We start from the raw sequence: 18,400 nt of genomic DNA, 5'->3' as shown, positions 1-18,400 counted from the left end.
GCTCAGTCTATGTGGCCTTAATGCCCCGCACGGGGGGGGGGGGGGGGGGGTAATTGGCTGTTCTGAGTGTGTAATTCACATTTTTAATTCTCACTAATTGACGCGGCAGCGGTGTGACTCCAACGCCTGAGATAATCTACAAAATACAGCGAATTTCAAACGTTTTATAACAAAAATAACAAGTTAAAATAATTAAATGTGTCTTTTTTTGTTTTGGTTTTGGGGCAACATGTGAAGGTTTATTTGGCGCAATATTGGCGAGACCGATTGTGTTTTGTTGAATTTTTTAAATTTCCTCCCCCTATGTTTACATATTTTAATTCCTTAGTTTTATAAGTTATGCACCTTTTTACCTTGAGCTGTTGTAAGTTTCTGTGTCCCCCCCCCCCCCCCCCTGGGGAGGAATAAAGCTCTCTACTCTACTCTGATTGCGCGTAAAGACGAACCAAAGTCTGGCTCCTTTCCTCCCGCAGACTTCTGCGACAGCGACGAGGACAGCGACGACGAGAGCAAAGACGGACACGCGAAAGACGGCGCGGACTCCAGCAAGATCTCCACCACCACGGAGGACGGCAAGGAGCACGAGGCGAGCCCGGCCAAGGGGACGGGCTTCGGCCACGGCGACCCCGGCGGCAGGGCGCGCGACGGCGCACTGGCCAGGACTGAGAAGAGCCAGGCGGACTCGAGGCAGAGTCCCATCACGGTCATCTCCAGCACCACGCGCTCCGGAGAGGACCTGAAGAGCCCCGGGCCGGAGCCGGCCAAGACGGACGAATGTAGGTCAATGGGCAAGGACGGCTTCGTGCCTTTGACTGTCCAGACCGACGGGCCGCACGTGGGCCACGGCCACCTGCAGAATTTCGGATTTCCCGCCGGCCTGACAGGACAGCAGTTTTTCAACCACCTCGGAGCGCGCACCCGTTCCTCTTGCACCCGGGCCAGTTCAACATGGGCGGCGCGTTCTCGAACATGGCCGCGGGCATGGGGCCACTATTGGCGGCCGTGTCCACGGCGGGCGTGAGCGCCATGGACACGTCGCCCCAGCAGAGCCTGGCGGGGGGCGCCGGGCCTGCCCTTCCATCTGCAGCAGCACGTCTTGGCATCGCAGGTAAAAAACGGTTTCCTTTGACCTTTTGCGGCCTCGCGGGAGCTTCGTTCTTATCGCTTTTTGCATATGAAGCGCGCGCGCGCGCGCGCTGCGCTGCGCCAGACGCCGGCTTGCGGGCCTCCCGACGCGCATGTGCCAAATTAAATGGATCAGGTAGTGAGATAGCGTGTGTGTGCGTGTGTGTGCGTGGAGGGGCGTGCGCGTGTCTAATACGGGCAGCAAAGTCAGACCACCACGCTCCATTAGTTTTCACCTGCAGCTGCTGCAGTGGAGGATTCCTGCAACTCGCTTTTATTCTGAAAACAAAATAAACTTTCTCCGAGAGGCGCGGGCCTTCCCGCAGCAGAAAATTCTGTTTGGTTTGGATTTGAACTCATTAAAGTCTCTGAGTCGATGATGCGTTTTTGTAACGCGACTCTGAAAACAACAAAATAAATGGGGGGGGGGGGGGGGCAAATAACGTGTGAAGCCGGACGCGTCCAGTTATTTATTTATTTTTTCTTGTAGGTTTGTTTTTGTTTTATAAATCAAAACAAGTTGTTATCTGCTGGCCCCCGTCCTGCTTGCTTGACGGCAGCATCAGGCACCCGGAGTTTCATTTGCATTACAAATTCTTAAACGAGCGTCAAAAAGGACGTTTCCCGTGCAGGACGGCGGCGGCGGCACAACTTCGTTAAGACGGGATTTGTTCAAAAGACCTATGTAAATAGATTTATGGTCTGCACGGCACACTGGTCCCGACTTAATCTGATCTCTTGTTTTGAATCACATGGAAGCAGGAGCTCAGATCAAGTCACGCGTAAACAATATTTTACGCATCTTGAGGATTACGCAGTTTGAGGATTGACTCCCCCCCCACCCCCCCCCCCCCCCCCCCCCCTCTCCCACATGATAAGTGTTTGTGATACGAAGGGCTTGCAGTTAATCCGTGGCCTTCTCCATTCATCCACAGGGCATCGCCATGTCTCCGTTCGGCAGCTTGTTCCCTTACCCGTACACGTACATGGCGGCGGCCGCGGCGGCCTCCTCCGCCGCCGCCGCCGCCTCGTCCTCGGTGCACCGGCACCCGTTCCTGAACGCGGTGCGGCCCCGGCTCAGGTACAGCCGTACTCCCTCCCCATGACGGTACCGGACAGCACCCTGCTCACCATGGCCGGAGGAGGAGTAGGGGGAGGAGGGGGAGTGGAGCTGAAGGGGGACGGCATGGTCCCCGCGAGCCCCGCGTCCGCCGTCACCCTGGATTCGACGTCGGAGGTGACGAGCCACTCGTCCGGCTCGGTGTCCCTGTCCCTGTCCCCAAAGACATGCGCGGAGAAGGACGCGGCCAACGAGCTGCAGAGCATCCAGCGCCTGGTCAGCGGCTTGGACTCGAACCCGGACAGGCCGCGGAGCGGATCCCCGTAGGATTTTAATTCCAAGAAAAGAAAGGAAAAAAAACAAAAACAAACAAACAAACAAGCAAACGACGAACCACCTGCTTGTCGCGTGAAGGTGACAACGTGTCGCAGAAGACTTATTAATAGGACACCTTGTAAGATTCACGCAGGTCTGAAAAGGAGGAGGAAGAAAAAAAAAAAAAAAAACACACACAAAAAAAAAAACGTGAACCTTTTTAGTTTCTGAAATGCACTTTGTTTAATAACACATCTGCTTTGTATATTTCTTTCTTTTTCTTTTACTCTGTTAAATTAAACAACCCTTTTATCCTGTCATTTTAATACCGTACAAGTATTGAAACTGAAACGTCGGTGTAACTTACAGGTTCTGGGAGAAGTTGCTGCTGTGTCCTGTCTCCTTTGACTTTGATGTTCACGAGAAGAAATGTGGCTTCTTTTCTTTTCTCTTTTTTTTTAAATATGCACTCTCGATTAATTTGACTTATTTGAATTGACTACCATTTGACCTACCTTTACAAAAAAAAAAACCACTGCTGTATTTTGTTGTACGCTATTAATTGACTGAACAAACTGTTGCATGTCCTCTTTTTAAAAAAAAAAAATTACTTCATTTAAATTCTCCAGTCAATAACCAATTTTCTAAAAAAAAAAATAATAATAATTTCTTCACGATTTTGTTTGTTTTGAAACGCCAGAATAGTGAAACGAGACAAAAACGGACCCCCAGCATGCGCAATTACGCCCCAAAAAAACGGGGCAAAGGGAAGCGGAAATCTACAGCAAATGTTAAAGAAAGGAAAAAAAAAAAAAAAAAAGGTAGTATTGCTCATCAGTGTAAATAGGAATATATAAAATATTTATGTAATTATTTCATATTGTTATTGCGTGTAAATACGACGGAGTAGTTTGTTTCTAGGGATCCGTTCTTAATTTATTGTCGATATACCTGTGTAAAAGATAGTTTGTGGGCTAATATCCTTTTGTTTCCCATCTGCATTTATAACCCCCCCCCCCCCCACTACCACCACCACCCATTTTAAAAGGAGAAAAAAAATAAAAAAATATGGACTTTACCCCCTTTCCCAAATATCCACTCAGTTATAATCTCACTCACGTGCCATTGTATTTTTCACTTGTTGTCCCCGTGTGTGAAGTGCTACTGTTTTTTAAAACGAATGGAAAAGCGACAACGCACTGCACCAATGGCTTGAAAGAGAGGGGGAGGGGGGGGGGCGAGGGGTTAAAGAAATGTGTGTGTGGTGAAAGTGGACATTTTTTTTTTCTTCTTCTTCTGTTACTCAAAAAAAAAACAAAAAAAAAACTTAGCGAATTTGATCGTGAAAGTGCCGCGTAATCGAAAAATATGAAGGTTTATTTTTGTGTTTTCTTTAAGTTGTCAGTGGGTTTTGTTGTATTTGGAGTTTTGTCTAGTTTACAACATCGACATCGTGTTCTTGAAAGTTTCAATAAAAAAATATTGAAATGCCACCCCGACGTGACGTACCCCCCCCTTCCCGCCGCCACGTGTGTGTGTGTGTGTGTGTGTGTGTGTGTGTGTGTGTGTGTAACTCGGTTTATGCGATATTTGCCACTTTGGTGCAGCTTAAATTCTGCTGTCGGGCCTTAAATCTGCTATAAAAACTTCTTCTTGCGGGGTTTTTTATTTATTTTTTTATTTTTTTGTTTGTTTGTTTGTATTTTGTTTTTGAAGGGGGGTGTGGGGTGGGGTGAGTACACCGTCTTCACCCACTTCTTGTAACTCTGGTGGAGATAAAGAGCGCCGGGTGAAGAAAAGGAGCCGCCACAACTCACGAGATCATACCTGAGATTCCTACCTGGGGAGGGCGGGGCGGGGAGGAGGGGGGGGGGTCACTCCAGGCCTCGAGTCGTCTTCACGTGATAGAAAATGTATATTCGGAGTTAAAATGGTCATTTCTATGTTCCAAAAATCCCGAAACGCACCATTTACGCACGAAAACGCAAACTGTGTTTCCGCTTTTACCAAAAAAAAAACACACCAAAAATACATTCTTCTTATTGTTCGTTGCAGTTATTGTTATAATAACAATATGTGTGTGTTTGACAGCTGTGCAAAGTGCGACTTTCGGACAGAGAGGGAGGGGGGGAAACAAAAAAAAAACCCCGACGGTCCCGGTGGATCGCCGTCACTCCGGCACCTCCGGCCCTCTTTATCGGACGCCGTATCTTTATTTTGTATGTCGTCTGGTTAATGTGTAGCGGGCCTGGCGCTGCTGAATTGGTGTAAACAAGATACGCGCCGTCTGAATTGCACCTCTTATTGCTCACCTGGCGCCTTCCTTGGGTATATCTCCAGGTTTATGGCGAGGAAGGCGACAATGCGTCTGTAATCGGACCAAGACGCGACGCCCCCAAGCGGCTGCGGACCCTCTTTATTAAAGTGCATAATAATAAAAATTTTAAAAAAAGAAAAAGCAAAGGACAAACTCTTGAGGCCGCTGATAAAGTGATAAGGTTTGTTTGAGCTGGTGGCGCAGGGCTACTGTCACTGTGCGCGCGGGTGAAGAAATGCGCACGGGAAATAGCGTGAAAATGGGTTTTAAGTGAGCGTGACTGATCCCCCCCCCCCCCCCTCCTCCACCCCCGGTGCTTTAAATAGCCGCATCCCACACAGGTATTATAGGAAATTACGACACAAGTCTCTTAAATTATATTTGGAAGAAGAAACTGCACAATTATTAAGAATTAAAAGAAGAAGCTGCACAGACATGCTTCCTGAACATATAGACTTTTTTTTTTTTTCTTTTGCTTTTGTGTGTGCACACTAGTTATTATACAGCACTCTAGTGAACGGCACGGTTCACCTGAAGGCCTCTCGAGCCTCTCAGCTGGGTGCCGCTCGCGCAACGACCAGGAAATACAAATAAAAATAAATAAATCAATGAAAAAACTATGGAAATTAGACTCGCTGCCTTCCACGCAGTCCGCTCGCGGTGGTTTTCCTGCCCCGGCCTTTTAAATCAAGAGGTCCAATTCGTTTAAACCTGCGTTTGACCGGACGATTCAACAGGTCGCAGTCAACTCGCGGCGGTTTGGCGCCATCTGGCGGCGGAGCAGCTTCACAACACTCTGATCTGAAAGAAATTACTCTTATTTTTATTTTCCTTTATTGTCTAGAAGCATCTTTATACAGTGAAAGATGGCGGAGCGTGCTCGTAATCCTTGATTCTTATGCTTTTAGAAAGCAAAAGAAACATTTTTCTATATTATATTTTGTTGAAATTCAGAATTTTCGAGCCTCTCAGACAAATATACGAGTCATTTCTGGTTTATTTTTAATATCTATATTACAGGACATTATGGGGGCTGCTGGGAAAAGGAAGGAAAAGTTTTCCTGGAAAACTTTGTGTTGCTTGAAAAGTTTAAAAAACAAACTATTTCCTTCGACACTAAACATGTTTTATATGCAAATCTTTCTATTATATATTATATTTCTTATGTTTCTCCTCAAACGAAGCGCAGTTATTCACAAAGACAACCTGCATTTTAAATATTCTTCATAGATATTCTGTCAGAAGTTGTGATTTTGTACTTTTGTCTTGCTTCAATTTTGTTTGTTTTTTGTTATTTTTAATTACACTTAAACTCAACTCAGCTCAATCCCACATGGAAAGAACCTATATGAGGATATATGCGCAGATATGAAACATTTGAGCAGCTTATATGCACATATATGCTGCATATATGCGTATATATGCCACATACAGGCAAAATCTAGGTGCATATATGTGACTATACAGGCCATATAGGTCTCCTGTACTGCTTCTTTATTTACACATATACACATGCACATATACATATATACACACATATATACACATGCACATATACATATATACACGCATATATACACATGCACATATACATATATACACGCATATATATATGTATATATATACACATATATATATAAAATAACTAAGAACTAACTAAAAAACAATTATGCAAGAAGAACATATAGGTACATATATGCACATATATAGGTGCCTGTATACACGTATATGTGTATACATGTATGTACATATAATATAGGAAAATGGCCAATTTTATATGTCATATATTAAAAACCTATATCAACACCTATATTAAAACATGTTTATATAGGTTCTTTCCATGTGGGATTTTAATAGAATTATACATATTTCCCTTGTATATAAATATATATCTGGCAAATGCACCTGGTTTTTCCTCCCGACGAGGCTCTTCTTGATCGTCCAGGAAATCACAACTCTGATTCAGACCCTTTTTACCGTCCAACATTTATCACTTTATTAAAAAAAAGTCGCGCTATTAATTCAAGCAATTCATGTTTTTTTTCCCCTCCATGTTTGTAAATTCAGTGGTGGACTTCCTGCGTCCGGTTCTACCCGGAAGCAGCGATCCGAGGGGTTAAAAGCGTGAATAAGAACAAAAGGACACAGCGAATCTTCTTCAGAACTTCCCTTTTTATTAATTTTAATAGTCTTTTAACGGCTGATGAAAGGGCGGCTCGCCAACACGCCGTTGACTGGGACTCGAATTTCCTGTTTGCAGAATCGCGCCGCTCAACCCGACGTGAACCGCAGGAAGAGGAACGGATCCATAACCGCCGCCGCTCCGCGCTCATTTCCCGCCTCCTGTCGATGTCATGAGGGGAGGACGACGGCGGCGGCGGCGGCCATCTTTTCTTCTGCTCTTCCACAACCTCGGATTGTCGTTATATTTTATATTTCAGTTGAGAATAAAGCAGCAATGTAATGAAAACAACTTTTCATAGGAAAGTCACATTCATATATATATATACACACACACACATATATATATATACACACTTATATATACTTATATACATTCTTGTATATATATATGTATACATACACACACACACATATATATATACACTTATATATACACACACTTATATGCACACACACATGTATATATATATACACTTATATACACACACACACATATATATATATACACACTTATATACACATACACATATATATATTTATATACACACATATATATATATATATTTTTATATACTTATATATTCAGATATTTATATACTTATATATATATTCCTATATATTTATATATATATATATATACACAGACACATATATACACATATACAAAAACCGAATTTAAAAGTTGTTTTTTTGTTTTTTATTCTTAATAGCTTTAATCAATTGAACCAAAAAGTATCTCAAAATATAAGAATATTTCAGGATTTTAAAAAAATCCTTCTTTTTCTTTAATAGCCAGAAAAAAAAAACTCTAAAAATTCAGCAATTTAATTTAATTTAAAGTTTTTGGTGCAGGGATTAATGACAAAACTATTAACTCTATTCTATTATATCTCTTCCTGATCAAAGTCCAATTCAATTTCACACAAAAGTTGATCAACAGCTGAGAAAAAGTGTAGAAATACCAGACCAATGTGTTTATTTTTGTTAATTCCGTGCCTCAATTCCATTCAAACCCATTATAAGAACCCTGTAAGTCTGCAGCAGCATTTAAAATAACAGAAATCTCTGTTTAATGTGAATTTCAACAATCACTTAAAACCATTTAAAATGTAATAACGAGCTGCAAGTCCAGTTAAAAACTTTTACATTCCATAATCTAAATAAAAGCTGGACAATATGAATTAATTCAAAACTCCAAAGTATGAATAAAGACCAATCGCCTGACAATGACACATTCACATCTCTTGAAAAGTGGCGGAAAAACTGATCAAAATCAAACATTTTCTAGTCAAACTGAATCTCAAAATAAGCTTGGAGCTTAAAACTGAGTCACACTGTCCGACAATGCAACACGTCGCACAGGAAATATGAGTTACTGCAATTCTCAGAGTGTTGATCGTCACGTTTTTAACAGAAATGCATTAAAATCACCCGGGAAAAAGGAGGAATTGCCTCTTTTTCCCCTTATATTTCCTTTAATGTTAATATAAAAATAGACAATACGACAAATACGGAGTCGGTTTTACTGAGAGAATAAAACATTGCGCCGCCGACGCGTCTCCTTTAAAAGCCTCGTTTCAACCGCCGCCGCCGCCGGCGAGCAGCAAAGGTATGTTTAGGGTTTATTTATACGCGTTACACGCACGCACAATACAACAGAAGAAGAAGAAGAAAGCAGGGAGGGCGTCTGGGCCTTTGATTTATGGAGACGTCCGTTGAGAACGTCTTCCTGCACAAACGCTCCAAATAGTCTCATGTCTCTTCTTTTTGTTTGTTGTTTTTGTTTGTTTTTTGAACCGACGGAGGCTAATTAAACTGTTGTCCTGCGAGCGATTAGCGGGGGAACAGACGGGGGTCCGTTCCTGCAGAATTCCACTTTATTTACTTTGAATTGCGACGAGTTTAAAACGTTTAAAACGCTCCTGTGCGTTTGAACCTGTTCAACTTTTAGAAAAAAAGAAGAAAACGAGTCTGTTTCTATTAGGGGTCATGTGGGGGGGGGTGGGGGGGGGGGGGGGGGGGGCATGCTCAGACACACATGATCCTCACACGACAGAAAAATGCTCCTCGGACAAAAAAAAACCTCCCGTGTTTTCATAAAAGCACAACGAGGAGATTCGGGGAAAATTAGAGAAAACGACCACGTCGTCGTGACGACATTTAAATTTAAAGCCACTCGTGTCCTCCGCGTTGTCTCGAGGTTAAAGGTCACGCTGGAGACGCCAGCGCCACCGCCGCCGCTGCTGCTGCTTCTACTGTGAGGCAGCAGCACACTCTAGTGGCCACAGAGCGTCACTGCACCGCTCAGAGCTTAACTGAATGACGTCGCGCCAAAAAGCAGCCCGGTTGGCAGAATCTGCACGGCCTGACGTTGCTTGTGACGTCACTCACGTGTTTCTATGGCATCAACACAGTGTCGAATAAAGGCGCTGCACGAATTGAAGGATTCTTTAATCGGCGTTTAAGATTATTTTCTCACACACACACACACACACACACACACACACACACACACACACACACACACACACACACACACACACACACACACACACACACACACACACACACACACACACACACACACACACACACACACACACACACACAAAAGTTAGTTAAGTTATTATGATTGCAAGAAGTGACTTACAGCACATTCATGTTATCAATGATGCCCCTCTTTTTTTCAAAATAAAAGTAACGTTGTCAATCGTCATTTCGGAAAACACATTTTTCTTTTTTCTTCTTTCCCTCACAACTATTCCGGTCCTGTGACGTTAACCAGACAGTTTGAACACCGGCGTGGCTGAACTTCTACTAGTTACTGAAACTGAAGCGTCAACGAGGAGGAAGGCCGTGAGTGAAAGGAAAGGAAAGGAAAGGAAAGGAATCCGAGAAAATCTGACATTACGTGTACATGTTAGGGACTTTTTTGAGATTTCCAGTCAAGAAAATTAGCAGCTGAATAAATTGAGACAACCTGGAATTTCAACCCTAAAAAAACACTGCTTAATAAAAGTACTTAAAGGTAAGAGTGTCATATCTGTGATATCTGTAAATACCTGTAAAATCTGCAATATCTGTAATGTCTAATGTCTGTAATGTCTTTAAAATCTGTTTGCCGTCGACTTTTTGCAGCTTCGTTTCTGAAAACGACTAAATAAATAAAAATAAATCAACTAACTTGAGAAGCAGAAGCTACTTTTCACTGGTTTTGGATTTTAAAGTCCATTTAAAGACGGGAATGATTCATAATAATAATATTAGTAACAATAAAAGTCAAACTCTTCATAGTTAAACATTTAAACATAATATAATCCCCAGGTTGTTGAAATGCAACTTTATTTCTCAAACAAACAAACAAAGTCTCTTATGAATGTCAAAAGATCCTAAAATGTTAATTAAAGTCAGAATAGTGAGAAAGCAAGTAAATTAATGTTTTTAAATGAAACATTTCTTGAAATATTTAAACTAATGTAGAAATAATAAGTAACTGAATGAATGGATGAATTAATCTCTTGAAAGTCAAAATAGTAAATAAGTAAATTAATTAACACATTTATTAATTTCAAGGGAAAAAAATCCTTCAATTAATGCCCGTAAAGAAAGAAACAATTAAATAAAAAATACATATTGTTTCTAAATAATAGAGTAACATAAAATAGAAATACTTTAATAACTAAAATGTCTTATATTTCCATCATTTCAACACAGAAGCTTTTTACAGATTTTAACGTTGAGTGAAAATGGAGGAAATATACATATATAGTGGTATTTTATTTATTTGTTTATTGAGTGTTGATATCGTCACTTTTTAAACGACTCCACTGTAATAAAGATGTGTGAGCAGAGGGCGAGTTTAAACAACATTTCACTGGTTTAAATTACTATTTAGAATACATTTAAAAACCGACATCATTTTAAATAGTAAAACTAAAATCATAATGAGGATTGTGCTTCATGCTGCACTGCCCCCTAGTGGTCTGGCTGCTCATAGCAGCTCTGAACCAGCTGGATGTGTGGGTGAAGATGTTTGTTTGTTTTTGTAGAAACGTTGAAAGGGAAATGTCAGAAGGGCCGAAGTCCTCGTCTCCTGCTTTCATCCCTTTATTGCATCAATTTTTCACTACTTTCATCTTTAATCTCATTTCTCGCGTCGTTTGTTGACATAAAACACCTGAAATTTCTGATTTAAGGTGTGATTTGACTTGATTTCTACCATTTGACTGTTGCTTAACGTCCACGAGGAGGAAAGTGTGTGTGTGTGTGTGTGTGTATTTGGGGGGGTTGTTGGGGGGGTGGGGGTGTTAAGAGTCTCACCTCTGAGGATAAAGTTGTTCTGAAGCGTCGGCAGCTCAACCACATGCCGACTTGTCAGTCAGTGACACTCTGGGTTTCTGCTGCTGTCAGCATTAATTGTCCTCCATCACCATGGCTCCCGGGTGGGGGGGGGGGGGGGGGGGGGGGGTGTCCTCTTCAGCCTCTGAGACACCTGGGAGCTGGACCACGTCTCCTTCCTACCCCCAAACAGCTCAAGTGTCCTTCAGTCACTGCGTCACCGAGGTTTGACCTCCTGACTGCAGTTCCAGAAAAACTCCAGCTTAAAACTTACCGGGGGGACAGACACTCCGTCCTGATGGGGACAAATGTCCTTTGTGGACACGGGGGGGGGGGGGGGCGACGGAACCAGCAGAAGTCTTGATGCTGTGCTGTTTAACCAACCAACTTCAAACGTTCAGAAAACACGTCGTCTCCGCGAGCTCGGAGACGTCTCGTCCACTCACCTGTCTCGGCAGGACGTCTCGTTCCCTCATCCGTCTCAGCAGGACGTCTCGTCCCCTCATCCGTCTCAGCAGGGTGTCTTATCCTCTCGCTTGGCTCAGCAGGACGTCTCGTCCACTCACCTGTCTCGGCAGGACGTCTCGTTCCCTCATCCGTCTCAGCAGGACGTCTCGTCCCCTCATCCGTCTTAGCAGGGTGTCTTATCCTCTCGCTTGGCTCAGCAGGACGTCTCGTCCCCTCGCCTGTCTCAGCAGGACGGCAGGGCGTCTCGTTCCCTCATCCGTCTAGCAGAACGTCTCGTCCCCTCACCTGTTTCGGCAGGACGTCTTATCCTCTCGCTTGTCTCAGCAGGATGGCAGGGTGTCTCGTCCCCTCACCTGTCTCAGCAGGACGTCTTATCCTCTCGACTGTCTCAGCAGGACGTCTTATCCTCTCACCCGTCTCGGCAGGATGTCTCGTCTCTTGCCCGTCTCTTCAGGACGTCTCGTCCCTTTGTCCATCTCATCAGGACGTCTCTCGTTCGTCTCGGCAGGACGTCTCGTCCCCTCGCACGAAATTAAATATTAACATTTCACAATAATAAAATCTGATCAAAAGAAAAGATGAAAGCTATTCATCATTTTATTTATTAATTATTTATTTTAAATGCTGAATTTATTAAGTGTGACGAGACAAAAATGAGACGATGGACGTTATTTTTGTATTTTTTGTCTGTTTTCACATATTTGATTTGATTTGATTTATTTATTTCGATTGAACGAACAATTAAAATGAGATAAAACAATGGAAAAAAAAATACATTTAAAAAAAAGCTAATTTCAATATAGTACACATACAAATATCTGTAATGAATTAATTCTTAAAAATTCTTAAAAAAAAACAACACGTGAGTAGAATCCCAGATGGACAGAAGAAAGACGAAAAAGAAAAACAAGCCCAGTCCCCATGTGTGGTATCCGTGTGGCGTGATTCATTGTTTGCACATGCAGAAACCCGCCGCCGTCCCTCCCCCGTCCCCCCCTCGTCCCCCCCGTCCCCCCCGTCCTCCACTAAACGGCTTCTTTACATGCCTCTCACTCGTTCCAGGTTCTTAAACGACCGACCGCAGGATCCCCTCCTTCCGCCTGGACCACGTTTAATCCCGACCATGCCACGGCGGCCTAAACGAGCTGCGGGGGGACGGGAGAAGACAGGTCCGTCCTGCCGGGACGGACCTGGTCGTCTCCGCCGTCAGCGGCCACTTCATTCACCACCGCCGGCTGGCAGATTAGAAACAAAACTCACCGCCGGCGCAGACGGCCGCCGCCACACACCGGCAGATTTATAGCAGCTCGCCGTCCAGCCAGCGCTCCGGCGAGGACGCAGATAGAGCCGGGGGGGACGTGGGGGGGGACGGGGGGGACGCCCACGACGGCGGCTTCGTGAAGTAATATCACGTTTCTCGGTCCTCGTTTCTTCCGTCAAAGAAAAGTTGCGGCGGCTTCAGAGGAAGACGATTCTATCAGGTCCTCTGAGACGCTTACGTGGAGACAAACGTGTCCTCTGGGGACAAATGTGTCCTCTGGGGGACAAATGTGTCTTCTGGGGGACAAATGTGTCCTCTGGGGACACTTGTTCAACCTGCATGTGAAGGAAGGACGAGCTGCTTCCTCTACAATACTCTGCTCCGGCTCACCAGGGACTCACACTTTACTGACAGTACTGACACAGTACTCGTACTTTACTGACAGTACTGACACTTTACTGACACAGTACTCATACTATACTGACACAGTACTCGTACTTTACTGACAGTACTCACACTTTACTGACACGGTACTGACACAGTACTCGTACTTTACTGACAGTACTCACACGGTACTCATACTTTGCTGATGCAGTACTCACACGGTACTCATACTTTGCTGATGCAGTACTGACACAGTACTCACACTTTACTGACACAGTACTCACACTTTACTGACACGGTACTGACACAGTACTCGTACTTTGCTGACGCAGTACTGACACAGTACTCGTACTTTGCTGACGCAGTACTGACACAGTACTCGTACTTTGCTGACGCAGTACTGACACAGTACTCGTACTTTGCTGACGCAGTACTGACACAGTACTCACACTTTACTGATGCAGTACTGACACAGTACTCACTTTACTGACAGTACTGACACTTTACTGACAGTACTCATACTATACTGACACGGTACTCATACTTTGCTGACACAGTACTGACAGTACTCACACTTTACTGATGCAGTACTCACATTACTGATGCAGTACTGACACTTTACTGACAGTACTCATACTATACTGACGCACTGACAGTACTCATACTTTACTGACACAGTACTCACTTTACTGACAGTACTCACACGGTACTCATACTTTGCTGATGCAGTACTGACACTTTACATATACTTTTGCTGAAGTACTGATTCTTTACTACTTAAGAAAAGAAAACAAGTTTCTGAAATGTACTGAAGTACAAAAGTACAAATATATTTTAAAGTTATCGATCGATTGACTATTGAGCTTCTGTGGGGTAAAAGAAAAGAAAAAGAAAGAAGAAAAGAAAAATTAAATAATGGAAAATTAAATACATAAACTCCCACGCTCGCCCAACAAGTACCTGCAACCTGAACCCATGAAGGAATTCAAGTTCCAACTGTTTCTTTTTTATACGTGACAAAATCACAATGAGTTACGAGCGCTCAGGTTGTTGCAACCGTGTAATTAACCAGATCTTTCTAATGAGTTATTGCCTCACTCCTGCCCAACCCCCGACGGCGACGTCACGGAAACGACGAGACGCCGAAACGCCGTCGGAACGTCGAACGAACCCGACGGACGAATCCCAACGGGAAGTGAGGACGGCGTCGTCTGGTGGAAAAGTAGGGCTGCAGGGGGGCTGCGGGAGGGGGGCGGGAGGGCTGCAGGAGGGCGGGAGGGGTGCAGGGCTGCGGGAGGGGTGCAGGGCTGCGGGAGGGCTGCAGGAGGGCGGGAGGGGTGCAGGGCTGCGGGAGGGCTGCAGGAGGGCGGGAGGGATGCAGGGCTGCGGGAGGGCTGCAGGAGGGCGGGAGGGGTGCAGGAGGGCGGGAGGGCTGCAGGAGGGCGGGAGGGGTGCAGGGCTGCGGGAGGGCGGGAGGGGTGCAGGGCTGCGGGAGGGGTGCAGGAGGGCGGGAGGGCTGCAGGAGGGCGGGAGGGGTGCAGGGCTGCGGGAGGGCTGCAGGAGGGCGGGAGGGCTGCAGGAGGGCGGGAGGGGTGCAGGGCTGCGGGAGGGCTGCAGGAGGGCGGGAGGGCTGCGGGAAGGCAGGAGGGCTGTAGGAGGGCTGCAGGGCGGCTGTAGGGCTGCAGGAGGGTTGCAGGAGGGCTGCAGGAGGGCTGCAGGGGGGCTGCAAGGCTGCAGGGCTCATTGCTCACACCCACATCACAAGATTCTGATTTAACATGTTGGAGGAAGACGTGCTGCCAGTGTGGAGCCGTGACGAGAAGCAGACACGCCCTGCAACTCTGCATGTCGAGCCCCATTTATGACCGAGCAGAGTAAATTATACACTTACAATATGTTTTCCTAGCCTAAACAACCACATGCTGTTGGTTGCTCTCCACCCCCCCCCCCCCCTCCCCCCTCCTCCACCCCCCCACGAGAACAAACCCACAGAGGTGGTGTAGCGATAGTTAAACCAGCGGTGACTCACGGCCGCTCCCACTTTCTGTTCCTGGTAAACCTTTTCTCTCACCTGACGTGACACCTGCAGCGCTGAGCCAGCACTTTAACTCACTACTATTCTATTCTATTTCATTTGTTAAAACTTTTACAGAGGAAAAACAACAACAAATCCACGAGAAACCTGCGGAACGACACTCAGGTCATGTTAATATGTTTAAAAATTAAAAAATAAAAACAGATATTTTCCCCTCTACATTTACAAAAAAAACAATAAAAACAGACATTTTCCCCTCTACATTTGCAAAAAAGATATTTTCCCCTCTACATTTACAAAAAATAAAAATAAAAAGATATTTTCCCCTCTACATTTACAAAAAATAATAAAAAGATATTTTCCCCTCTATATTTACAAAAAAAATAATAAAAACAGATATTTTGCCCTCTACATTTACAAAAAAAAGATATTTTCCACTCTACATTTACAAAAAAAATAATAAAAACAGATATTTTCCCCTCTAACATTTACAAAAAAAAATTTAAAAACAGATATTTTCCCCTCTACATTTACAAAAAATAAAAAAAACGGATATTTTCCCCTCTACAATTTACAAAAAAATCTTGATATATACACAGACCTGCACGTCCACCTGGTCCAGAACTGCTCTGAGCAGCCAGACCTGTAGGGGGCAGTGTAGCGAGAGGCATGAGGTCACAGTCCTCCGCCTATTCACCTCGTTCCGGAAGTGTGCGTGGGCGGCGCCATGCGCGTAATCACACTTCCGCTTTAGCCCCGCGCTACAAGTCTGTTTAATTGTTTCCAATTTAAAGCACAGTCACAAGTGAGCAAGAATACATCGCTGTGGTGAAACATCATGGAGGAGAAGAAGGCCAGTGTAGGATTTGTTTATTTGTTTATTTGTACATTAAAATTCCTCCTGAGCTCCTCGGTGCATGTGTGGTCTCCTCCCATGTCGTTCTCTCCACGTTTCTGTGACAGACAATGAAAGACAAGTCAGAAAAACAACGTTTTACAAATGCAAATACAATATAACAGACTATTGGTGCAACAGAAAGTATAACAAGAGATAAAGTAGCTGTACTTTAGTTTTTACATTCATGCTTTACTGTTAGTTTTAGAATAGACTAGACTATGGTGATGGTAGTGAGCATTAATTAAAATCTAACGCTAACCCTGCTACTCCATTGGCCTTTTTGTATTAATCTGCTATTTCATATTGATTTTGTTGCGTCTGCTAATAGCAAATAGCTTCATGGTTATTTCTGTTCCTGCAGGAGCTAAATATTTCCCGACATGCTGCATATCTTTACAAAGCATGTTTCGGGTAGTTTTTAGTCGCTGGGTTTGTTTAACAGATGCCTTAATTTCCTAAAGCAAGACGCGGCTTAAGAATCGCTAGACCGGCTGGAAGCTAACTAGTTAGCAACGTTAGCCTGTCGTCTTGTAAACACTGCCAACTCTGCGCTGCGGCACTATAATGACAGCATTTAGCACTGGACACACTCTGATTTAGACTATAGTTGTAATAAAGTCAGCTCTATATGGAATATTATGTTTCCACACTGAAGAATCCTCCAGATTGTTGCTCTTTGATCTCCTCAGTGAAGCGGTCGGGATGCGATCTGACCGGCAAACGGGCTCTATAAACACCTCAAAGTCGTTTTCAAACAGAAGCAATGCATCGTTTACTCGTCGGTGTACATGATCGTAGCACACTTGGCGCAAAGTAACCTCCCTTATATGATATTTTAGACGCAAGTCTTCCCGAACGCGATTTCGCCGGAACAGGAAGTGCGTTTCAAACGGAAGTGTGGGACAGAAGTAAAAGTGGGCGGGGCGGAATAAGGTGAATAGGTGCAGCCGGAGACACGAGTTTTTCTGAGTCTCCACGTTCGGGAAGCTTCGTTTGTGTCGAGTCGTAGCGGCGCTTGTGTGTAAACGCCAGGATTATGTAAACGTAAACGTCACAGGAGAGATTCTGCTGCTCCGGTTCGTGTTCGGGGATAAAAACAGAGGGAACCTGGTGAGTCACAGCGCCCCTAAAGTCCTGGCATGGTAACTACATGCCCTGAAGCCTCGTGTTGTTCATAGTGACGTGTGGACGGAACCTTTTTTTTTTTTTAAGAAGGGAAGCAATTTTCCCTCGTGTGGATTTTTCCCTTTGTCGTCATTAATATTGACTTTCGGATTTTTAAAAAGCTGCACTGGTTATTTTTTTTGCAAACTTGAGCAGAAGCAGGATGTTTTTATTTCTATTCCCCACGTCGTGAACTTCCTGCGTCTCTCTGCTTCAACTCCTTTCATCTCTTCCTCTCATCTCTTTCAACCCCATAGCGCCACAAAGGCGCCACTTTTCAGACCGACTCTGCAGGTTGCGGCGCGGCCATTACCGTTTTCACTGCGCTCGTTCATGTGGGCTGTAGCTTCTTTTTTCTTTACATTTCATTCGAATGTATACTACCCATGAGACGTCTGCGTCGTAATTTACACTACAGAAATAAAACTGAAGTGACTCGGGTTGAATTCAGCGCCGAGGAGTTCCCAGCTCCTCAGAGGTGTCTGCCAGTGCATTAAAAGAGTTTACAATCCGACCCTTAATGAGTGATTTACCATTAACAGGAAGCAGACTACGCTAGCTAGCGCTTAGCTAGCGAATGGCGCCGTATTTAAATTCCATGTGCAGGTAATAAAAGGATCCCTGAGCACCAGTAGACGCTGGGCTTTGATGCCAATAGCGACGGGCAGGAAGTCGGCGTTTAGCGCTCGCGGAGCTCCAGGAGGGTTTTTTTCAGCCGAGGCGGAGACGAGAAACCTTTAGCCGCGGATCCGCCGCGTCGTCTGCAGAGCAAACATCTGGATCATTCATCCGGAAAACAAGTGTTGCACAGATGCAGCTGGGCGAGAATTTTTTTTTTTTTTTTGAAAGAA

The 18,400-nt window shown here is 44.5% G+C and overlaps 1 protein-coding gene across 1 annotated transcript; it reads left to right on the top strand.

The window, feature by feature from the left end:
• Positions 1 to 473: 473 nt before the first annotated feature.
• Positions 474 to 2,820, top strand: LOC308148709 (T-box transcription factor TBX3-like; the record flags this gene model as incomplete). The annotated part of the gene is given in 5 exon segments (XM_080522216.1): positions 474 to 911; positions 914 to 1,056; positions 1,058 to 1,108; positions 2,061 to 2,207; positions 2,213 to 2,820. Coding segments are annotated over 5 exon segments (1,079 nt in total), but the record flags the coding sequence as incomplete, so codon positions are not given.
• Between the last annotated feature and the right edge of the window lie 15,580 nt (positions 2,821 to 18,400).

This window comes from Blennius ocellaris, assembly GCF_963422515.1.
Source record: "Blennius ocellaris genome assembly, contig: SCAFFOLD_330, whole genome shotgun sequence".
NCBI lineage: Eukaryota > Metazoa > Chordata > Actinopteri > Blenniiformes > Blenniidae > Blennius > Blennius ocellaris.
The sequence above is the reverse complement of the archived record's forward strand: the minus strand, read 5'-3'. Positions and strand labels throughout refer to the sequence as shown.